The 25,164-nt window shown below is 40.6% G+C and overlaps 1 protein-coding gene across 1 annotated transcript; it reads left to right on the top strand.

Moving 5' to 3' along the window:
- Window positions 1-7,206: 7,206 nt before the first annotated feature.
- On the top strand, window positions 7,207-19,406 carry LOC116912506 (zinc finger protein 120-like). The gene is made up of 3 exons (XM_032916592.1): window positions 7,207-7,308; window positions 18,926-19,049; window positions 19,250-19,406. The coding sequence occupies exons 1-3, from the start codon at window positions 7,279-7,281 to the stop codon at window positions 19,312-19,314; spliced, it is 219 nt and encodes a 72-aa protein (XP_032772483.1). The 5' UTR covers window positions 7,207-7,278; the 3' UTR covers window positions 19,315-19,406.
- The last annotated feature ends 5,758 nt before the right edge of the window (window positions 19,407-25,164 follow it).

Raw genomic sequence — 25,164 nt, 5'->3', positions numbered from 1 at the left:
TAATAATAACAGGAAAAGCATATTAATAGCAGGCACCTTTCCTAAAATGATTTCTGCTAAGGCCTTGCCTCATAAGGCTGAACCTGTTGCAGAGTATATAATAATCTGAAGCAGGCCATCTCAGGAAAATCACCTGCTTGTTATGACCCTGTCCCATTATGGTTCCTGACAATCTGTATGGTGGAACTGGAGGGAAAATACAGAGTACATGAATAAGTTCAAAGTGTCCATGTGGCACATACATTGGAGTACTTGTTATACGTGCACATCAAGGTGTCTTCTGAGGCTTTAAGTGTCTGTGCTACGAAGGATATTTTTTTCAACAAAGGTTTACTATTTTAAAAATCCCTACTATTACTTTTTTTATATTACTGATTGCCCAGCTTAACTATTAATCACTAATTAATTGTTTCCATGCTGTATATCTTTTTTCAGGGTGTATCACTGTCTAGCCTAGCTGTGGGCAACATAGTGACTCACACTCCAATGTGCTGTTGTCTGGTTTTTCCAGGCAGGTTTCCAATTCTGCTCTGAAACTTGACTCAGGAACCTGATGCTTACTCATTACAGCAAGAAGAGGTGGCTTTCTGAACTTGCTGAGCTTGGGCTGGGGCTCCAGCTTGTGCTCTGTGCATGTAGACCCTCCAGTGCTCACTTAGCCAGGACCTTGATTCTGTGCCTGTTCTGACACCTTGCACATGGCCTGTGCCACTCCCTATTCCCCCATGGGTCCCAGGATTTCAGCACCTTCCCACCCCAGCTCTTCCTGCAGGGCTGTGTCCACTAAGTTGATCTGGGTCCCGGCACCCAAAGAGACTCAGAGACACAGGGATTCTCCCCTGACCCCTAGGTCAGTGAGTGTGGATGGCTGGGCTCTGTAAGGTGTCAGGGTAGGGTTGCAGGCTCACAGGAGATGTCAGTGAAGAACCTCATTCCAGTGGAAATCATATGCAACTGAATTCAAATGTAAACAGACACTTTTTACAAACAAATGTGAGACTGTAGGCGGATTGTCTGGTTCTCTGTGAGGGGACTGTTGATGATGTACAATCCCTTTTCTCCAAATGAGTCAAAGTAATGGATAAGACTGTATCCTATTGAGTGGATAAAACTTAACCAGCAGGGCAGTTACCACATGTGCAGGGAGATTTGATGCACTCCTAAAACTGTTATGCTGGAATTGTATAAGGAAAATAAAACAGTCCTGGAACATATTAATGATCAGGAAAAACAGGGCTGGTTAAGAACACTTACTGCTCTTCCTGAGTTCAATACCCAGTGGCCACATGGTGGCTCACAACCATCTACAAAGACTGATTTCTGAATCCCTCTTCTGGTGTGTCTGAAAACACTTGCAGATTCCTCACATAAATAAACAAATCTTTAAAAAAAAAAGAAGAAAGAAGAAAAAAAAAAAACATTCATTCTTGTTCTGGTCCAAAGATCAGGCTACAGGTATGCCCTATGACAAAGCAAGGGCATTAAAGCTATTGCTCTGGATGAGTAACCACTGGATAGAGCCATCTACACGGCTGGTGAGATGGCTCAGCCGATAAGAGCACTCACTGCTCTTCCTAGAAGTCCTGAGTTCAATTCCCAGAACCACATGGTGGCTCAAACCATCTGTAATGTGACCTGTTGCCCTCTTCTGGTGCCTCTGAAGACAGTAAAGACAGTAAAATAGAACGAAACACTGCTTTTACCTTATGATCTACATTTTGCCGTAACTCCCTTTGGTGTAACAGTTTATGTATGAGGCATTTTTTTTTCCTAAAGAGAAACCTTTTTTTTTGTAGCCTCTTCTGCTTTTTTTTTTTTTTTTTTTTTGTAAAAAGCTGTGTGTGTGTGTGTGTGTGTGTGTGTGTGTGTCTCTCTCTCTGACTTGTTTTTTCTTCTCTAGGGCTCTCTCATTCCTAGCCTTTGTTTGTGTGTGTGTCTGTGTGTAAAAAGGATGTAACTAAGTCTCTTTTCTCAGTCCCCTGTTGCAATCAGCAGGAGTTCATTGCCAAAAGCCAGAAGATTTTTGCCCCACAAGGCAAGAAAGAGATAGTTGCTAGAATTCATCAATTCTAGATCCCCAAACAGTAAGGTTAATGGCTTAGAGGTTACCTGCTTCCCACCTCAATACCTAACTGTTGGCAGGTATCATGGCACGGTGGCACAATTGTGTATATGGTGTCTAAACGGAGAAATGAACTCTGTTGCTGATTCTGCAGTCTTTCTTACCTCCCTCCTCCAGGACCAGAGGGGATGGCTTTTCTAATGCTTCTCAGTCACTCTGTATTTTGGATCCATTGTATAAAATATTCTAGAAACTATTCTTTGATTCCATTTGATATGATATTCTAGAAATTTTTCTCTTCGGGTTTTACTACTCCCCTGCTTTCTCTGTCCCCCCCGACCCTCTTCATTTTCTTGGTTTCTTTGTGAAACAGTTAGAAGGTGGGTTTGTCCACTGCCACTGGATGTTTGTCTTTCTGCTCACGGTCAGAGAAAAGCTTCAGGTGCTAACTCCCATGTGACTGCATCTCAGCCCTGACTTGTGGGGTGCATTAGAGTCATCCCTAATGACAAAGTAAAATCAAGTGTAAGTGCTTTAGATTCGGGTAAAAAAAAAAAAAAGAGAAAAATCTGAGAATTAACGTAAAATTTCACTTCAGATCCTGGAAAACATTAATTGGTGAGGCATCATGATGATATTGAGCAGCGTTGTGAATACATCACTGTGTTGTCCATTTTAAAATAGAAAAATAGGATGCCTAGGGAAAGCTCAGTTGGCAAAGGGCCTACGGTGCAGCTCGAGCACTTGAGTTCATGTCCCTAGCAGCCACATTAAAGCCAGCACGGGGTCCATGTCCATAATGGGTGGGAACACGTGAGCATCCATGGAGCTCACTCTGCAGCAGATCTACCTGCATCAGTAAGCTTCAGTCTCAGTAAGAGACCACACCTCAAAGAGAAGGAGCAATGCACCTGAGGAGACCCACCTAGTTGTAATAAATAATGTATGTAATATAACATACAATTAAATGTTATGTTATATATATATATAATTTTTAGTAATTTCTTATGACATTAGATGTTTCTGATACCTGAGTTGATGTCTTCCTACTTTACAAGAATATATTAATATATAAGAAAACACTAGAAAGATGTAACCAGCAATCTCACTACCCCTTTCAGAATTAAAATCAGTGCTGCCTATCTCACATTCATTTGAAAAATTATGTATTTAAAATAGAATGAGAATTGGAGGCCTAACATCATTCAAAGAGCTCTTGCTACCACTTGAGTGGGACCACTGGCCCGTTCCCAAGGGCTGCTGCCCCTGGGTGTTATAGGAATGCAGATTGAGTAAGCCATGAAGAATAACCCATAAAAAGCAAGTCAGGAAGCAGAACTCCATGGCTTCTGTATCAGTTCCAAACACCAGATTCCTGCCTTAAATTCCTGCCCTGACTTCCCTAGATGATGGACTACAAGCTTTAACATGAAGCAAGTCCTTTCTTCCCAACTTATTTTTTGTCATGATATTTTATCAAATAGAAACCTGAACTAACATACCCTAATATTCCCACAATATTCAGGGCATTGAGTGAGTTATAAGAATAAGGGAAACATATGTCCCTCTTAAAGTTCAAAGTGAAAACAGTATAGCATTGTCTTCCAGACAGATGTTGAAACAACGCTGTAGGGCATCCTCTGTGTGCTGAGTAAGACTCACAATCCAATCTCAGGATCAATTACAGCAGCAAAGATGTTTCCAGGGAGGTACCAGCTTAATGTATTTGTGTTCAATGTCATAAGTAAATGAGGGCTTCAGCAACAGGGTTCTACTATCAACTTATGGACAGTAACCAGTAGCCTTGGCACTAGTCTGTGATGTTTGTGGGAGTCCATCGAATCCCCTTTGACAAAAGACTCAAGGTGATGTCATCCATTCCTAGCACTCAAGGTGACATCTTACTTGATAATATAAGCTGTCTTATTCTGCCCTTGTTTCCTCCATTATATGGTGACTTTATTTAAATTCCTTTCATAAATGTATAAAATGTAGGATGATACTATGGTATATAGAAGGGACAGTGGGGCCTCAAAAGCATCTCCTGCAGAAGAACCTAATTGAGGACTGCCTGAGAGACCATGGATTGCTGGTGCAGCCAATCAGGAACTGCTGTTTAGAACAAACGCTTTCTTAGGACAAGAAGATCACAGGTGGAGGGTATTAAAGAGCTTACAGCAGTGTTAAGAGAGTTTGCTGCCGCCTTTCCCACCTGCTTCCAGAGTCTATGTCCTTGACTTTGCACCACCTCCCCTCCAACCCCCAAGGGCACATAGGGTCAATATCAAATATTCCAGGGCACAGGCAACAGTGGTAGTGACTGGATATGTCCATTCAAATGGCTTTTAATCATTTTGTTTGTTTGTTTTGCCCTTTTAATTATTCATTTCTGTTTTAGCTATGATTTTACTGCTGTGAACAGATACCATGACAAAGTCAATTGTTATAAGGACAACATGCAGTTGGGGCTCGAATACAGGTCAGAGGTTCAGTCCATTATCATCAGTTCTGGAGCATGGCAGAGCCCAGGCTGGCAGGGTGCGTGAGGAGCTCGATTTCTACATCTTGTTACAAAGCCTGCCATGGAAAGACTGGCTTCCAAGCAGCTATGAAGCAGATCTTAAAGCACTGTGGTTCATGAAAGAGAAAAACTACCTCATGCCATCCTCATATAATACAGAGTTCATGGAGAGGCATGAATTTACGTGAGCCATTCAAATACATTTATTGAGGATTGGGAATGAAAAACAATAAATTCGAGATTGCAAAAAGCCTTTAATATTTACTCTTTAAGAAGCTAAAATAACATGAATAATGAGTACAAAATTTCAAATCATACCCCACATAAGAGAATTTCCTGTAACACAAAAATATAAGCCATGATTTAAAAGATGTTTGCACTCTCCCTGGTGATGAACACTCATTTCTTGGCGTAAACACTTATGTGTCAATCTAACATTGACATAGTATCTTGGAGCTTCTGTTCCATGTTAAGTACCCAACACTTTGATTGTTGAAACTGAAACAGTACAGCATGCACAGGTTATTTTCCAATAAGCACTTTAGTGAAGTGTTTGGCAGAAAATTAGTTAAAACTTCATATCATGTTTATGATGACATGGTTCGACATTTCACGTAGTTCAAAAAGAAAAACTTGGTCATAATGTTTGTAGAGTCTTCATACAGTTTGAAGAGATATTTTTTTCTCATAAGTCCCAGAAGAGTTAATTAACCTTCATATTTATTAGTTTCTTTTCAAGAATCGCACTTGCATGCATTTTCTCATGTCTTCAATGAGGGGGATTGTGGTGAAGACGGTCACACATTCTTTCATGCCTAAGGTTTCTCTACAGCATGGATTTTGTGCTGAGTGTAAAGATTTGCAGTACCGTTTACGCTGTTTACACTTGTAAAGTTTTTCTTCTATATGGATTCTGGTATACACTGAGGAACACCTGAGACATCATCCACAGGGACTGAACCGCTACTCCATTCTTCAGCATCTTGTGGACAAATAGCTAATTTTGGAGTAGTTGACCCACAGTAGTCACTCTAGTAAAGGTAACTTTGACGTACGTAGAGAGATCCATTATATCAGTTCTGTCCTCCTAGAGGGTTTTACTATTACACGTGTGTTTTTGTTTTGTTTAGTTTTCTTGCAGCTGATGAAAATGTGCTGACTATGAATAAAGCTCGACAGTGGTTGTCCTCTGTTTCTGTCTTTCTCCCAATGCTGTCACACACCTACCAGGTGAAAGGGAACTGCAATATCCCTGAAACGAGCATTTAGCCAAGAACCCAAAATCTCATTTCTTAAAGTCTCCCTTAATTGTCAACGCTCTGGGCGTCTTTGACTTGTGGGACAGATTGTTCCCTCCACTGCAGCTTTAGGAACATGCCTGATTGTAGGAGGGGTAAGGGAAAATGCCTCCGGAGTGCAGTGCTGGAAGGACAGGACAGAAGAGAAGTCCTGACCTGGTGAGCACAAGGTCATGGCCCACAAAGGGAGGAGCCGGTAGCCAATCAGAGGTGAGCTGAGGTGGTGAGACCTCCCAAGGGCTGGCAGGGATGTCAGACATGTAAGCTGTTGGAAATTGGCTATGGAAACTGCTATGAAAATCCATATCTTTGCAGATATGGAAAAGGTGTTCACCTAGAATGAAAGCCCGTAACAGGAACCACTATGGTGAGTTGCTTCAGCACACCCTAACGCTGATGGAGGTGCTCATGACACTCAAGATGCACGTGGGATATAAAACCAGGCCCAGAAGCATGGATGGTAGAGTGGGTTGAGACTCAGGAGACTAGGTGGGCACACATCTGAGACTTATGTGACGTCCTGCTGCCCACTCGGCCCCTGGCCTGGAACATTTGCATGCCCCCCACTATGTGACCTGTGGTCCTGTAGGCCCAGAACAGAGATCCTCATGCTAATAGAGACCCTGAGGGCTTAGCCGTTAAGCTGGACTTCCCAGCCGTTCCTTCCTGCAAAAGCTATTTTATCTCAGTTCAGACCCCGAGAAAAGGGTTTGAACTTTCTGTCAGGAACCGTCAATAAACAGTTTACAACCATGGACTCTGTCAATCATCGACCACTGCCATTGGTACCATGCAGAAGGTCTTTGCCTACAGACCCTCAGCGTAGCTCTCCCGTTGAGGGCCCATCTGTGCTTCCAGACTGCCCCTGCCAAGCTAAGGCCCATCTGTGCTGAGCTGAGCCAGAACTCCCCATTCCCTCAGTGCACAAGGCATGCACAAGTGAATCAGTTCTTGGCTCTCCTGCGACACCCAGTGGTGCGTTGATATACAATAGTCGCGGAACCACTGAGGCACCTTCCGTGTCCCTGACCCAGGAACCCAAAAGTGCTCTAGCCTCACCCCTCCTCTTGGACTGCTTTTCCATCCTCAAACGGGGTCTTGGCATTTCCCTAAAGTTCAGAATCGCCCAGGCAATGGCAAGAAAAAACATAGTATAGATCGTCCCAGCTCTAGTGTTCCAAGAGGCAGTGCCTAGCGGAAGCACAGACAGGGACTGGCAGATGTATTGGCCAATCAGGGTCTCCAAGAGGACTTGTCAGTCAGAAGAGGAGGAGGGTTTTTCCGGGAATCCCTTTGCCGGGTTCGTGCTATTGAGCACGGTTAGAGCCATTTGCGGTGCTGTACTTTAATCTCATGCTGTGTACTGAGGGAACTTAGGCAAGCTCTGAAGCTGCAACATGGCCAGTGTATGCTCACTGCTCACAAAGGTGAGGAGCGGGATCTGCTGTAGTGGGTCGTAGATAAGGGCGGGAGGAAGCAAGAACCTTGGTGCAGCCACGTGTGGGGTCCCTCTTGTTATTAGCCTGGAGTTAGCAGTGGTATCTCAAAGATTTCATTGCCTGGGCTGAATCTCCACCAAGCACTTAGAGCACGGGCTTGTGTATAGAGACACCATTGGCAGGACACCACTGGCAGGCAGTCTTAATTTCTCCAGTACAGTTTACAAGTTATTCTTTCCATTTAACATTTTGGTTGGCATTCAGTTGGAGTTAATTTTGTCTAGGTTGGAAAAGGAATGCATGCGTTTGGTGTTTGAAAGGATTTTTGTTTGTTTGTTTGTTTTTGTTTTTTTTTTTTCGGAGCTGGGGCCTTGCGCTTCCTAGGCAAGCGCTCTACCACTGAGCTAAATCCCCAACCCCGAAAGGATTTTTTTTTTTTCAGTATTTCAGGTTTTTTTTAAAACAAACTAATAAAACCCGATTTTATAATTTTTGAACAGACACATGTTTATCCTTTTAGAAAATTATTTCTGAGTCAAGCAATGTTGTTACCTGGACCCCATGCCAAAGCTGTACCCACCAGCGTGGGGGAATGTCAGGGTGGGGAGGCAGGAAGTGGGTGATTGGGGCGGGGGAACACCCTTTTAGAAGTAGGGGAAGGGGGATAGATAGGGGTTTTGTAGACCAGAAAGTGGGAAAGGGAGAAACATTTGAAATGTATAGGAAAAATGCCCAGTGAAAAAAAGATTTTTAGTTTGTCCTTATATTGATCATGGAACATTTCTTACATCAGAAGTGACTGATAATGAAAACTTCTGTCAAAGCAAAATAGTTCCTCCCTTCCTACTTCCCCCTTCGTTGTGATTACACCAGCTTCAAAGTTTGTCAGTGAAATCAATTCATACTGCAAACCTCTTTATTTATATTTTCCCTGAGAAAGGCAGGGAAGGTGGGAAGACATTCGTTCCATTGTCTCTTTTTCTTACTGACGAGTCAGGGCTCAGCCTGGAAGGCTTGTCAAGGCTCTCTCATGAACTGGGCAGCGGAGGCAGAATTAGGTGTTCAGAGGAAGAGGCAAGCCTGAGCTACAGAAGAAACTGCCCTAAAGAGAAACAAGTAATCAAAGAGTTGGGAAAAAGGAACAACATTCTTTTTTTATCATTCGATATTTTTAATTGACATTTCAAATATTATTCTGTTTATATGTTTCCTGTTCACAGACCCCCTATACCATCCCTTTTCCCCTTCTTCTGCGAGGGTGTTCCCCTCCCCCACCTCCCATCCCTTTCTGCCTCCCCGCCCTGGCATTCCCCTACACTAGGGGGTCCAGTCTTGGCAGGACGAAGGAATAACATACTTAATTCTCCACAGACGTTGGAGGATTATAGACAGTTGATCAGAGCTGTGATGCTCTAAAAAAAAATGAAATTTAAAAAGTGTTACTAACTCAGTTCTTTAAAAGATAGATAATATTGGAACAATATATAGCTAAAGTGACTTTCAAGAAGGACAGGCCATTATCAATGAGATAAAATATGATCTTGTCATTGAGTGTGATTTGTAGCCTGACATACACAGCGATAGCCAATATCCCCTGATTCAAATTTCTGTGCTGACTTAACTACATCAACAAAATTTTCTTAAATAATACCTCCCCAAGTTTTATACCTACCAGGCTGGACAATTTCTATTCACATGCGTAAATTAATAAATGCTGGGGAGTTACAAAATGACTCACTTAGCCCTATCAGGTTTCTGAGACAGCTAGGAAGTGTGTTCATTCACTACCACGGGATCCTTGTTGTTCTCTTCATAGTGGTAGCAAAGCTTCACATGCTAACTCCTGTGAAGCAGCCCCCTCAGTTCTTCTTGTCCATTATGACCTAGAAAACTGCACCAACTTTGCTCAGACATCTGCTCTTTGTCTGTTTTAATGGCCATGTAAAATGTCAGTAACAGAAGACAGTGTCTCTGCTCGATGTGCTGCTGTAGCCTAAGTTCTGAAAGCAGTTTTTCTCGTGATGTCTCAATGCTTTCTGCACAAAAAATCCTCAGGCTTTCCTGGTCTTGGAGTGCGGCTCTGTTAAAAAAAAAAAAAAAAAAAATGCAATGAGTAATGCCTACTTCTCATTCCTTGGGATGTACTTATTGATAACACAAAATTTACCATCTTCCTGATTTTATCTTGTGAGTGTGTTGTTTGTATTGGCATGTGTGTGCAATGTGATGTCTGTGTGTGTGTGTGTGTGTGTGTGTGTGTGTGTGTGTGTGCACTATACACATGAGTGCATGTGCATGTGTGCTTATGTGCATACAGGTGTGTATACACATATGGTAGCCAGATGTCCAATGTCAATATTGGGTAATTTTCCTCTATTCAGAAACCAAAGTGTTATGTGCCACACTCAATTGTGGTTTTGGAAAGCTATGTCATGGTCTTGGTAAGATGGATGGATAAATTTGGAAAGGTATAAGAAAGGAAAGACTAGTGATACAATGTGTATCGTCATAAAATGGGTATTATTTCTCCATAAAAAGTCATGGAATAACTTACATCTGTCTTATGTCAAGATCTTTGACAACATTATACCAGTGAATGAGCATGAAGTTAAGGGACAGTTAGTATAATTTTATTTACATATTTAGAGACATCAATCATGGACAAGGTGGAGTCAAGGAAATAAATAGTATGATTTTTACTCCTATACACATCATTCATGGACAAAGTGAAGACAAGGGTACCAGAGGTACCTAGCAGACCCCAGGACTTAGCCAATAAGCTTCCCATCATAAACATTCTTCCTTGGAAAGGGTATTTAATCAAAGGGTATGGATGCATATTCTGCCATGAACAGTAAATAATCAGATTAGAACCAAGGAATGTCTCTGTCATTTACCGCAACCTTGGGAACTGTCAGAAGGACCTTCACATACAGAGAGCAGCCTAGCTCTCCCATAGAAGACCCAGCTGTGCTTCCGGGCTGCCACAGCCAAGCTAAGGACCATCCCTGCTCAGCTAGGCAGGGGCTCCCCATCCCCACAGCCCTTGAGAACACCACACCCAGTGGTGCCTAGATGTCCAATAGTTGGTTATCCACACCCCACCACCTTATCCCACCCCCATGTGAAACCTAATTGCAGGTCCAGGAATCCCGGAACCAGCTCTTCGTTCTCCCTTCATCTCGGACTGCATTTCCCATGGCTGAGCAGTGTCTTGGCATTGCCCTGAAGCCCAGCACCACTCAGGCAATGGCATGGGAAATCAGAATCAACAAATTCCCACGTTCAGTATTTCAGGAGGCTGTGCCCAGCAGAAGAGCAGCCGCAGACTGACAGATTCTCTGGCCAATCAGTGGCTCATCATTTTGACTGACCTCTTTACACGGCTCATGTTCCTGTTCCCTTTGGACTCTATCAGATGTCCCTGCCTCCACTTTACCCGTTTGATGAACTATCTACTCCACGATACTTAGGAGCACCCTTGTCCGTTCGTTTTCACTTCTTTTTCCATTCACCTCCCATTAGTTCTTACTTCACATTCATGGCTCTTCTTGCTTCTATTATTGTTATGTTTTGGATATGAGTGATGTTTGTGTGCTGGATTCCTGACATATAAGGTAAAGATGCTGCACTGTAATGAGAGGGGCACACAAAAGACCCTGCACCATGGATGATGAACACTTGCCCCTGGAGAGTGGAAGAGTCCATGAAAATAAAAATGTACAGGACTAAGGCTGAGTCTGCCCCTACAAGGAAAGGTAGGATCTGGGAAGACCTGGTTTTTTTTCCTGACACATGTGAGCTCTAATCCTCCAGCAGGGAAGGTGCGATTGTCTTACGTCCAGACTAGGAGGTCAAACTAATGAGGGATCAGGGCAAATGTAGAAATTAGGAGCACCAGTGGGAGGTAGCTTGAAGGTTCTTTCTTGGATTGTTCTCTGATGCAATTCTACGAAGCTGTGAGGGAGGCCTTAAGCTGTGCCATGTTGTGTGTGTTGGGGGAAGGAGGGTGATGCAAAAGGGAGAACAGGATGGCTAAGGCATCACTGTCCAATCTCCTGAGACTGGTGTGGCCTGTGTCCCTATGGTGGTTGTGTTGGTACATGTGATAACGTGGGCAGAGGCTCTTGACCTTTGAACTTCACTTAATTGTGATACTGTGGGGAAGGAGGCTCTCTATGATTCTGGTTACAGGAATATTGGTTGCTTACAATATCACTGTCCATTGTGCAGTACAGGCATTATTTCTGGTGTGTACTAGATAGACAGATGTGGAAATGGAAGAACGGGAATTAAGAGTTCCTAGCATTGTGGTCCATGTTCAATTTTTTTACTAAGATTTTGGAAACTGTTAGAAGGAAAGATGATGTGAATCGGCCTTCAGCGATATTTGATTTGAATCCTTTTACATCTCCCCTACCACATGCCACAAGCACACGTTTCAAGGAAGTTAAAATTCCAGGGTACAAAAGGAATTTTGTGTTTCAGAGCTCTTTCTGGTATTCATGGTGCTTGGCAGGAATCAGACATTAAAATGTTCCTCAACATGGATTTTTGTAAGGGTTTCTGAGGAGATGGGATTTCCCGACGTCACAAAAGACAGGAGGGAATACAGAGTCATAGCCACCACTGTGATCATCTCCATGTACAGAGTTCTTTAGAGCCTGGTGACTCTGGGTTTGGAAGAAATATCAGGAGTAGATTGACATGGAGAAATATAACAGTTAAAAGTCACTTTGAATTATTTTTGTTGAAGTTCTGAAGTTTAGGTGGTTTTTAATTTCTATACCCATGCTCTATAGGTAACTTTGGTAAGGTAATATTTAAGGGACTTTTCTCTTATATAATATCCCTACAATCAGTGCCCTATTTTTCAAGAAACAGCATACAATGAGAGCAGAAGCAGTGCTAGGCTGACTCTCCCATCTGATTTAAATCTGTAATGACACTGTGATTTGTTACATTGATGTAAGAGCCTCAGCCTTCTGTCTACATTAAATGATAAATGAAAACGAGGGGAGAAAACACAGAATCTAGCCAAAGCCTTCACATTCAATGGGTTATTACAATGTTTTCTTAGTGGGTATGTTGAGAAGATAATGTAACTACAAGCTTTTTACAACCAGAGTTGTCAGATCAGTGAGAATCCAATAGTTACTACAGTATACTGTAAAAATCCAAAGACTGTTTGATTAGCATGGAAACAGAACTTTCTGCCCATCAGTCACAGGTCGTAGTGCATGAAAAATTAGAAAGAGGTTAAGAAAGAGACTGAATTGTTTTGTCTGAATTTAAATAATGTCAATTAATGATTGTTGAGCACAAATGTAATATCTTTGACAAGTCACTCATCTGTTTCTTTTTATCTTGGTAAATAACCAGCCTTAGATGGTTACACATGCATTCGTGTGTGTGTGTGTGTGTGTGTGTGTGTGTGTGTGTGTGTGTACTTACTGAGAGTAAAACTTATGAATACAGAGATCTACACAGAACCTATGACTGGCCTTGGGCTTGGCATGAACTCTTCTGTGATGTTCATCCTCTTCAGAAACAGCGTGAGAACTGTATCTGTCAAAATTATACTTTTCTTGTCTTCACTAATTTGCTTTTCTTCTTCCTCTTCCTTTTGCGTTTTCATTCAAGAAATATTATATTAATTTTTTCACTGAAAATAGATCTCTTCTCTTATATAATATATCAGTACCACTGTGTCTCCCTACACTCCTTCCAGTTTTACCTCCTCCTTTCATACTTTCCTCTCTCCAAGATCTCCACTCGATATGTTTTACCTTTAGAAGATAGCAGATTTCAGAGAGCAAACTCAAGCAGAGCAAGTAAAATAGAAAAGACATGTTGAAAGTCCTCAATGTGAAGCTGGGCATGGTAGGCAAATAGGAAGAAAAGAGCATCAAGCTCAAGGAAAGGAACAGAGCCATACATCCAGTGTTAGCATTACCACAAATCACCAAGCTAATCACCATAGTACATAAAGGAGGATGTGACTGAGACCCATGCAAGCTCCCCTTTTCACTTAAGTGTCTGTGAGGATCTTGAAACCCCAGGCAGTGAAAGGACTGGGTTCCCTCTGATGCCCAGCTCCTCAAATTAAACCAAATATTAATTGGACACTCAATAAGTTCATTATCCCCTTGGCTCAGCACAGTTGCAGGCAGGAGAGAGTAAGTGAGGGATGGTATAGCTTGTATTGTGTCCAGAATTACCTTTCTGTGGCCTGTAGAGTACCCTCACCCCCCAAAGAGACTAGAACATAGGGGTGAGCACCCCTTTATTTTCATATTTAGTGAGTGTGTGGAAGTTGTGTAAAACAGTGTGGCCCTGTGGTCAGATGTCAGAGAGCAAATTGTTTTTCTTGGAATCGGCATGGATAGTTTAGACAGCTCCTTGGCTAACACCACCGTGAACTGTAAATCTGTCCCAATACCAGACCTTGCTAGGTATAAAGATGGGTACTTCAGACTCTGTCCTTCATTAATAGCAGTGGTCCCTAGAGTCACCCTCTGAATTCCGTGGGAGTTGCCAGTGCCTTAAATTCCTGTAGTAATCTGCCCATGCTCTCTAATTCCAGCTCGTTCTCCCTGCACTTCCTCTCTTCCTCTGTCTCCTCTCCAAATGATCCCTACCGCTTCTTTGCCCATTTAGCACAGTCCACCCATAGAGTCTCTTCTATTTGCCGTTTTCTCTGATTTTTCAGTCCCTTTGTCATTTTGATATAGGAGGCATATTGGAGGGTTTATTGATTTTTTTGTTTGTTTTTTTGTTTTCTAGTTAATCTTGTATCCAGTGTTTTAAAGCTGTACAAAGTGGGTAGTAGAATTTTTAGGGTCACTGATGTATATTGTCATATCATTTACCAATTAGGATTTTTCATTTCTTACTCTCCAAATTATATCCCCTTGATGTCCTTCCATTGTCTCATTGTTGTAGGTAGAACTTCATGCCATACATTGAATACATATAGAGACTGGTCAGGCTTGCCTCGTTACTCACTTTAAGGAATTATTTTGACTTTATCTACCTTTAAGTTGATGATATAGGCTTACAGTAAATTTTAATTATTATATTTGTGCTCATCCCTTATATCCCAAAAGGTTTTTTTAAATTTTTTATTGGGTTATTTTAATTTACATTGCAAATGTTATCCCCTTTCCCAATTTCCTGTCCATCAATGCCCTGTCCCATATCCCCTCCTCCTCCTATGAGGGTGCCCCCACCCATAAATCCACCTCTTCCCACCTGTCCGCCCTGACATTCCTCTGCACAGTGGGGTCCAACCTTGGCAGGACTAAGGGCTTCTCCTCCCGTTGGTGCCCAACAAGGGCATGCTCTGCTACATATGCGGCTGGAGCCATGGGTCTGTCCATGTGTACTCTTTGGATGGTGGTTTAGTCCTCGTGAGCTTTGGTTGGTTCGTTGTTATTGTTGTTCTTGTGGGGTTGCAAGTCCCTTCAGATCCTTCATTCCTTTCTCTAACCGCTCCAATGGGCTTACAGTAAATTTTCTGTATCATGTTTGTTTATATCCCTTGTTTCCTGAAAGGTTTTCTCAAATTCACAGTGAGTACATTCCCTTTGCGTTTTGAGTGCTAGGATTGAAGAAATCTACTAAGGTGTCCAGATTGAACACGAAGTTTTATGGTGCTAGTGCTCCCCCCCTTTCTCTCCCATACCAAAAGAATTTTAATCATTATTGTATTTGTACAAATGTTTTGCCCATGTGCATGGTTTTTTTCTACCCTGTTCATCCACGTAGGACAGAAAGATGGGGGGCTCTGTAAAAACCCTTAGAACTTGACTTACAGATAGTGAGCTGGGAATGAAAGCTGGATGCTCCTGAAGATCATTCTGTTTTCTTAGTTTTTGAGGTACTTTCGCCCCATATTTTTATACCTGATGATGTTTTCTGTCCCAGGCACTCCTGGTTACTTACAGAACAAACTTCTCTTCGTGATGTTCCTTTACCAAATAGGGAAGGAAACCATAGTAAGAAATGAGAATAAAAACCTGGTGGACATTAACTTTGTCAACCTGATGCAGAAATTGAGGAGTCTAATTCCAGCCAAATCATTGCCTTTATATTTAAAATACAATACAATTTGGGGAGCTATTTCCAGGCAACTATCAGTCAAATTCTAGGTACACAATATACTTTATGTTTTGACAACATAGAAACCATTTTATGAGGTACACATACCACAAGAATGGGTTCTATTTAGAAACGACCTAGAATTTAGTGTGGTCTCTGACCAAAAGCACAGAGGCAAAAAAGTACATAGGACATTTCCCCTAGGGCTGATAAACAGTCTCAGGAAGGGAGGGTGTGGGATAGTCGTTCAGCAAATGTTGGACAATGTCTGCCTCTACAGCTAAATGTAGGTAAAGTTTGCCCTCAAAAAGCAAAGAGGAAGGTTGGGACAGCCCGTTGTGGGTGGTGCCATCCCTGGGCTGGTACACTTGTCTTCTATAAGAAAGCAAGCAGAGCAAGCCAGGGGAAGCAACCCAGTAAGCAGCGCTCTTCGTGGCCTCTGCATCAGCTCCTGTATCCTGACTTGCTTGAATTCCTGTACTGATTTCCCTTGGTGATGAACAGGAATGTGGAAGTGTCAGCTGAATGAACCCTTTCCTCTCCAATTTACTTCTTGGTCATGATGTTTGTGCAGGAATAGAAGCCCTGACAGAAACAGCTAACAAGCAGTCTACATTCTCAGTGTCATTTACTTTATTTTCAGCTAACATACTAAGCCACAAAATGAATTCCATGGCCCTTTCTGCCTAACATTTTTATCATTTAAATATGTTTCTGTATGACTTTGAGCTAAAATGCCCATAAATATGTCTGCTTTTACACTGTGACTATGTTCAGACAAGGACTAGTAGCAGGCAACCCTTTAGGTGAATATAAACAGAATCCCTATTGAAAATCTCAGTGCTTTATTATTTATTATAGTCACTGTTTGGAAATGAATGCCAAGCACTCTTTGCCTACAAAGTAAAAAGGAAATCTTCCTCAGCTCTTCTTTTTTGCCTGCTGGGATTGTTATTCTTGAGAGTCAAGTTGACTGCATACGGAATTAACTAAAGCCAGAGAGTTGAGTACTCTGGGGGTTTTAGTTTCAGTATAGCTTATGAAGTGGGAAACCCTTCTATATTCTAAAGCTTTTGACATTTGAAGATCCACCTCAGTGAGATACTTTTCCTCTGTCTACCTAGTGCTTGTATTAGTCCATGAGCCAATCTAACCAGCTTGCTTTTCCTTTTGTATTCTTTCTTGTCTTTTATATATATTTCTAAATTTATTCACTTTTCATCCTGCTTCCTGCCTCCATCAGCCTCTCCCACCATCTCTCCCTCAACCCCTCCTGTCACATTCTGCTCTGAGTGGGTAGTCACCTCCTGGGTAATACTCCATCCCTGGCACATTAATTCTATGCTAGGGTACGCAATTCTTCAGGCAGTTAGGCCAGATAATTCTACTGAACTGAAAAAAAAATCCCATATACAGGCAAGAGCTTTTGGCATAGCCCCTGTTGCCGTTATTTGGGACCCAACGAAGGCCCAGCTGCACATCTACTCCATATGAGCAGGGAGTCATTGGTCCAGCCCATGGATATTCCTTGGTCGTTGGTTAAAACTGTGAGAACACAAAGGATTGAGGTTGGTTGATTCTCTTTATCTTCCTGTGGAGTTCCTCTCCCCTGAGAAGCCCACAATGTTTCCTCCTATTCTTCCAACAAGTCCCCAAGCTCTATCAAATGTTTGGCTAAGGGTGTCTGTATCTCTCAGAATCAGGTGTTGGGCGTAACTTCTTGGAGGACAACATGCTCCTGTCTGAAAGCTTAACACAGTATTGTTAATAGTATTAGTGATTAGTGCTGCACCATGGAATGGGTCTCAATTTGGCCAGGTTATTGGATGGCAATTTCCTGTGTCTCTCCTACATGCATGCATTTGTTGTAGACAGGGTTGACATTGTTGAGCGTAGGTTGGTCTCCCTATTGCACTACTGGGGTTCCTGCCTGGCTACAGAAGGTATTCTCTTCAGATTTGTTATCCCCAATGTAGTGAGTTACAGCTAAGGTCACCCACATTGCTTCTTGATTGCCTCAGTTATCCTTTGGAGATGTTCCTCACCTCCTCACCTCTGTCAGGTGCAGATTTATAGTCATTTTCTGGCCATCCAGCCATTTCTCCTGTCCTTCCTGAACCCCCATTCTCCTTCCCATTCCCTCTCCATTCCAGGTCCTCACCTCCACATTCCTCTCATGACCGTTTTATTCCTTCCTCTAAGTGGGATTCAGGCATCCTTGCTTGGACCTACTTTCTTGTTTAGCTTCCTTGTGTCTGTGGTGTGTAGCATGGTCCCTGTATGATCCAGCGAGTGTTTACTGATAAGTGAGTACCATCCATGTCCTATGGGGACTGGGTTACCACACTCAGGATTATATCGTCAAGTTCCTTCCATTTGCCTGCAAATTTATGGTGTCTTTGTTTTTAATAGGTGAATAGTAATCCATTGTGTAGACGTACCACATTTTCTTTATTCATTCTTCACTCAAGGAACAAGCTAGGTTGTTTCCAGTTTCCAGCAGCTAGGATAAAACTCTAGGAATAAAGCCCAGCAAGTCTTTGATAAAATCCAGTACCCTTTCATGTTCAAGGTATTACAGAATTCTGAGATAAACATAATCAAAACTATTTAAAGCAAGGCCAATAGCCAACATCAAGCTAAATGGAGAGAACCATAAAGTAATTATACTGTAATCAGGACAAACCAATGCAGCTTTCTCTCTCCCTGTCTATTCAATAGAGTACTTGAATTTTTAGGCAGAGAAATAGAAAAAAACCAATACAACTAAATGAGTTTATGATAAACATTGGAAAGGAAGAAGTCAAAGTAGAGCTGTTTAGTGATGATCTGATAGTATAAGTGAGTGACTCCAAAATTCTATTTCAGAACTCCTGCAGCTGATACCCACCATCAGCAATATGGATGGATACAAAATTAACTATACAAAACAGTAGATCACCTTTATATAAATGATAATGGCGCCAAGGAAGTATTAAGAGAAATAGCATATTTTACAATAGCCACTGATAATATAAGGTATCTTTTTATAACTAGCCCAGCCAGTGAAAGATCTCCCTGTTAAGTATTTCAAATCCCTGAAGAAAAAAATTGAAAAAGATTTCAAAGGAAGTAAAAAAATCTTCCATGCTCATGAATAGGTAGGATTTGTAGTAAAAATGGCCATCTTACCAAAGCCTCAGTGCTTTTGTAGTTAGTAATTATTTATACAAAATCTATGATGTGTGCTTAGCATTGTTGATCTATTTACTGGTCTCTTCATGTCTCTCCAGTGGCATTTCCCTTGCAAGTGTCTATCTTATTCAAAAGGTGAGGAAGTGAGAGTTTTGAACTTTATCGTTCAGTTTCCTTCTACAATGAATTAGTGATAACATTATAACTTTTCTATCATTAAATAACTGGAGAAAACACTAGAATAATGTGAATATATGGTCAATGAAATATACATGTTCAATATGTAAACCTGCTTTGTTTTGTACACATGAATGTGATATCTGAGAAGGCGGTGACATATGAGGACATTCATGTGAACTTTACTCGGGAAGAATGGGCTTTGCTGGATCCTTCCCAGAAGAGTCTCTACAGAGATGTGATGCTGGAGACCTACGGGAACCTCACTGCTGTAGGTAAGGCTGTTCTTGTTTCCTTTTTAAAATAGGGGGGCAACTGTTTTTGTTTATTTGTTTGCTTCATTGCTTTCAATTGAGAAGGAGGGAAAATGAGGTGAATTAATTAGGCATGGTTCTAAGGTTCACTTAAGATAGTACCTAAAATATCCCCTAAATTCCATTAATATGTCATGCATTTTTCTGGTACTGTGTTTTAGGCTATTACTGGAAAGATCACAGTATTGAAGAAAATTGTCAAAATTCTAGAAGACATGGAAGGTAATTTTTTAGTGCATTCTGAGCCAAATATGCCCCTCAAGAAATTTTAATGTTTTCTTGAAGTTTTAGTTAAGAGCCTCACCCTAAATCAGCAGAGCTGTAAGGATATTGGTTATTAAATTCTTACAAATGCATGTGTTTCTGTGTTGATTTGTGTTTGCAAGGCATTCCTTTAAGATAGAATACTTGGAAGCAATGCCTTAACAAGAAGTAGGATTTCAATTACAGCTCCCTTAGAGCTACTCTGTCGAAATGCCAGTTTGCTTAGTCTTGTAACACTAAGATATAATAGCAGTGTACATGTTGAACATGTGATGCTTATATATCCGGAAGCTATGAGTAAGCAAATAGTGCATAGTAAAGCAGATGTTACTCATTTACTTGTAGTAAGCTGCTTAACTTTAGTGAGAGGGGCAGTTCAAGAAGGTTAAAAAAGGTGTGGAGAAAACTTAATCAAAATACCACATGTCTATGAGCAAAACAAATTCAAAGTGTGTGAATGCAATGTGGATACATTTTATTTGTTATTCTTCCTTTATAATTGGTGCATTATAATAGACAGATATATAATTATTGCTATCTTTATCAAAGTAAATCTCTGTCTCTTATCTATCAATTATGTATCTATGTACCTATTTATTTATATATTTATTCATCTATCTGTCTATCTTTTTATTGATCTATCCTTTTATCTACTCAATATAAGAAATACAACAATATTCCTAAGGGATATTGACACACTTTACTTATCTCTGTCCCAGTACAATTAGAAGATATGTACTTTTCCCCACTTAGTGTAAATTTGTTGAATCTGATACCATTTTAAAGTTAATTGATTTTCCAGTTGTATTATGCATACGTCAACAACCTCAGACTGCAGAAAATTTTGATGAGTATTAGTAGTGTAGAAATTTTCTGTGCATCCTGGTTGAAGTTGCAAATGTTGAATGGGCCACATAATAGAAAAATTTATGAATGCAATCTTGAAGTAAAACTGTGATTTCTAGCAGTTTTGATTCATAAAGTTAAAATTATTTATTAGTATACTGAGTGTATTAAACTGTCCATATGTGCCATTACATACACAAGCATGAAATAATTCATATCGTAGAGAAACTCTGAATATATGCAATCTGATAATGATATTCTATATCACAGCCATCTTCAGTGGAATGAAAAATTCACACTGAGAGAAAACCAAAAAAAAAAAAAAAATGAAGGTGTAGAAATACAAAGAAGGGTTTACAAGTCAAAACAATGATCTTCATATAGATAAAATCACACTTCATTGAAGACTTGTTCACTGTCCAGGACTGTTCATTAAACAGCAAAAGAATTCAAACAGGAGAGAAACTCTGATTTAACCAATGTGAAACATTCTATATCAAACAGCCATCTGAGATGGAATGAAAAATTCACACTGGAGAGAAACCAATGATGTTGTACAAAATACAAACAAAGTTTGCTCAGTCAAAACCATCTTCAAACCATACAAAACACACTTACAGGAGAGAACCCTATGAATGTATACTATGTGGTAAAGCCTTTTCATGGCAAACCTCTCTGCAAAACAATGAAAAAGCAAATACTGAAGAGAAGCCCTATGAATGTAACCAATGTGGTAAAGTCTTTTCATGGCATAGGTCTCTGCAGAGCCCATAAAAAACACATACTGGAGAGAAGCCCTATGAATGTAACCAATGTGGTAAAGCCTTTTCATGGCACAGGTCTCTCAAACCCATACAAAAACTCATACTGGAGAGAAGCCCTATGAATGTAACCAATGTGGTAAAGTCTTTACATGGCAGCAATCTCTCCAAAGCCATAAAAGAACACATACTGGAGAGAAGCCCTATGATGTAACTAATGTGGCAAAGCCTTTGCTGAATATGGGTATCTTCAAAGACATAAAAGAATACATACTGGAGAGAAGCCCTATGAATGTAACCAATGTGGTAAAGTCTTTTTATGGCTCAGGTATCTGCAAGACCATAAAAGAATACATACTGGAGAGAAGCCCTATGAATGTAACCAATGTGGTAAAGCCTTTGCTTGTCAGGAGAGAAGCCCTATGAATGTGACCAATGTGGTAAAGCCTTTTCATGGCAAATCTCTCTGCAAAACCATGAAAAAACACATACTGAAGAGAAGCCCTATGAATGTAACCAATGTGGTAAAGTCTTTTCATGGAAAAACGCTCTTCAAAGCCATCAAAGAACACATTCTAAAAAGAAGCCCTATGCATGTAACCAATGATGTAAAGCCAATGTTTATCAAAGGGATCTTCAATGTCATAAAAGAAGACATACTGGAGAGAATCCCTAGGAATGTAACCAATGTGGTAAAGCTTTTGTATGTCATAGCATTCTGAAAAAGCTATAAAAGAACTCATACTGGAGAGAAGCCCTATGCATGTAACCAATGTGGTAAAGCATTTGCATGTCAAAGCAATCTGCAAACCAAAAAAAGAACTCACATTGGAGATAAGTCCTATGCATGTAACCAACATGGTGAAGCCTTTATTAATCACAGCCATGTTCAAAGCCATAAAACAACATACTGGAGTGAAGCACTTTACCTGTAACCAATGTGGCATAGCCTTTGTACAAAATAGAAATCTTCAATGGCATAAAATGATCACATACCGCTGAGAATTCCTGTGCATGAAAGCAATGTGATAAAGTTTCTGCATGTCATAGCAGTCTGAGAAGCCATAAAACTGCAGAGAAGCCGAGTGCATTTACCTAATGTGGCAAAACCTTTGCACAGATCGGAATTCTTGAAAGGCATAAAAAAAGTCACATACTGCTGAGAATTTTTGTGAATGTAACCAATGTAAAAAACCCTTTGCAGATTACAGCGTTGTTCAAAGAAATAAAAGAACACATTCTAGAGAGAAGCCCAATTAATTAACCTATATCATAAATATTCTTCCTTTCACAGTCAACATCAAAGTCATAAAAGAACACATACTATTGAAAAACCCTATGAATATAACCAATGTGGTAAATCTTTTGAACAGAATAGTGATTTTAGAGTCATAAAAGAACTCTTTTGAATGTAATCAATATGGTGAAGCCTAAGCATGTTACAGCCATTAGCAAAGTCATAAAATATCACATGATGTGCAAAAGTCTGGTGAATGTAAGCGATCTGGTAAAGCCATATCACAGCTGTGATCTTCAAAGGCATAAATGAATGCCTCCCAGAGAGAAGCCCTATGAATATAACCAATGCTGTAAAGCCTTTGCTCATTATGGTGGTCTTCAAAAAAATTCCAAATGACACCATGCAGTGAGCCCCTGTGCATATATCAACTTGATTAAGCCTTCGCATATCAGAGTCATCCTCTAATGCATGAAAGCATTCATATAGGAGAGACACAGTGGGTTTGTGTGTCTGACTCTTTTGCCTGAACTTACAATGCTTTTCCAAGTAGTTAATTACTTTGCCTAGCTTTGATATGAGGATTTGTGCCTATTCTTATTTTCACATGTGATGTGGTGTTCAGTTGCTATCCCCGGGATCCTGCTCCTTTTCTTTTTTTTTAATCAAAATGGCAGAGTTGTGGATCTGGGTATGATTGTAGGTTGGGAGAGTCATAGAGAAGTGTTCAGAGGGTGACCCAACCCAGGAACAAAACCTTCAGCCTATAATCTTTCCTACTGAAAGATGTGCTGGTGTAATGGTAACACAGAAGTTGTTGGATTGCCAATAATTGACTGGATTACTTGGAAGCCCATGAAGAAGAAGGAGCCTGTAACTAGCATATCTCACTGGAAAGAAAATTTAGGTAATTATCAAGCAGAACAAGTGCTCAGAAGAGCCAGGATTTTATTACATGTACTAACAGCTAGTTTCTGCTTCTGATATGTTAAATAAGTTAGCCATTTTCCAGAGTTTCTTTGAGATTTTCACAATCTAGAAATAAATGATCAAGTGTTTGTAAATTATTTCATTCTACTTTATGATATGTAAGTTATCCTGCCCTACAATTTTCTATCCTCTGTACTGGATTAAATGATTTCTCTGCTTTTAATAAGAATGCTGGGCTTCTTTGGAAAATCATCAGAGTAGGGTACTATATAGTAAGAAACAAATTTATAACTGATATCACCTCCTGATATTCTATTTCTCAGCTCTTTTGTCTTATTTCTTCCTTTGTATTTTGTGTCTATGAGTATTTTGCTTGGAAATAGATCTGTGAGCTGCAAGACAGAGGAGGTTAGAGGTCAACTAGAACTTCTGTTGCAGAATGTCATGAGCCACACTATAAGGACTAGAACTGGGGTAGTGTCCACCAGAGAAGCAATCATTATGGATAATCTCTGAGCTACCAGTCCACAAAAATAGAACAGACAGTGAATAGAAGAATTTCCTTGAAATAATATAGTATGTCAATATGTTTAAATGCATGTGACAAAATTGCCTAGATTCACACCGTATTCTGTTCTCCACCAAGTTGTTCATTTTGTGATGAACACTGGATAAATGAGTACTATCAACCTCCATTGGTGGTGGGATTACAAGCTGGTACAGCCACTCTGGAAATCAGTCTGAAGATTCCTCAGAAAATTTGACAGAATAATACCTGAGGACCCATCTATACCTCTCCTGGGCATTTAGCCAAAAGATGTTCAACATATAGCAAGGACACATGTTCCACCATGTTCATAGCAGCTTTATTTATAATAGCCACAGCTGGAAAGAACCCAGATGTACTTGAAGAGAGGAAAGGTAGGTCATATACCCAGAAGATACTCAGCAATTAAAACAATGACACAGGGTTGGGGATTTAGCCTTATTTATAATAGCCTAGAAGCTCAAAAGGCCCAGATGTTTTCAGCAGAAAAAAGAATGCAAAAAAAAAAAAAAAAACCAATGACTTCATGAAATTCATAGGCAAATGGATGTAGCTATAAAATACCATGCTGAGTGAGGTAACAAAAGTCACAGAAAACCACATATGGTATGTACTCACTGATTAAGTGTATATTATCCAAAAGCTCAGATTGCCTGAGATACAATCTACAGACCACATCAAGCTCAAGAAGAATGATGACAAAGGTGTGGATGCTTCAGTCCTTCTTGAATGGAGGAACAAAAATATTCATAGGAGGGAATGTGGATACAAAGTTTGGAGCAGAGACTGAAGGAATGGCCATTCAGAGCCCACCCTATCTGGGGATTCAGCCTATATACTACAGCCAAAAAACCAGACAGGATTGCTGATGCCAAGAAGTACATGCTATCAGGAGCCTGATATAGCTGTCTCCTGAAAGGCTCTGCAAGAGCTTGACAAATACAGAGGGAATACTCGCAGCCAACCATTGAACATAGAACAGGGTCCCCACTGGAGAAGTGGTTTGCAACTCCGTAAGAACAACACTACCAACCACCCAGAGCTCCCAGCGACTAAACCACCATCCAAAAAGTACACATGAACAGACCCATGGCTCCAGCTGCATATGTAGCAAAGGATGGCCTTGTTGTGCACCAGTGGGAGGAGAAGCCCTTGTTCCTGTCAAGGCAGGACTCCCCAGTGTAGAGGATTTTCAAGGCAGGGAGGTTGAAATGGGTGGGTTGTTGGGGGAGGGGGCATCATTTTAGAAGAAGGGGTTGTAGGGTTGGGTTAGAAGGGTTATGGACAGGAAACTGGGGAAGTAGATAAGATTTGAAATATAAAAAAATAGTCAATAAAAAATTCTTAGAAATCTCACTCTGGAAAAAAATCAGTTTTCATAGTTCAGTTGGAAAAACACTTTGATTGTTAGATCACAAAGCTGTATTTTCTTTGTTTATCAAGGAACAGTGCTTAAATACAGTGTTCCTAATTACAGTTTGTTATCAATCT

Source organism: Rattus rattus, chromosome 11 (genome assembly GCF_011064425.1).
Source record: "Rattus rattus isolate New Zealand chromosome 11, Rrattus_CSIRO_v1, whole genome shotgun sequence".
Lineage (NCBI taxonomy): Eukaryota > Metazoa > Chordata > Mammalia > Rodentia > Muridae > Rattus > Rattus rattus.
Note: the sequence above shows the minus strand (reverse complement) of the source record. Positions and strands in the feature narration are given on the sequence as shown.

Coding starts and splice junctions, on each gene's coding strand:
- LOC116912506 (XM_032916592.1), top strand. CDS start 7,279: ATGGCCAGTGTATGCTCACTGCTCACAAAG. Junction 7,309..18,925: donor TATGCTCACTGCTCACAAAG/GTGAGGAGCGGG, acceptor ATATCTGAGAAG/GCGGTGACATATGAGGACAT. Junction 19,050..19,249: donor CGGGAACCTCACTGCTGTAG/GTAAGGCTGTTC, acceptor ACTGTGTTTTAG/GCTATTACTGGAAAGATCAC.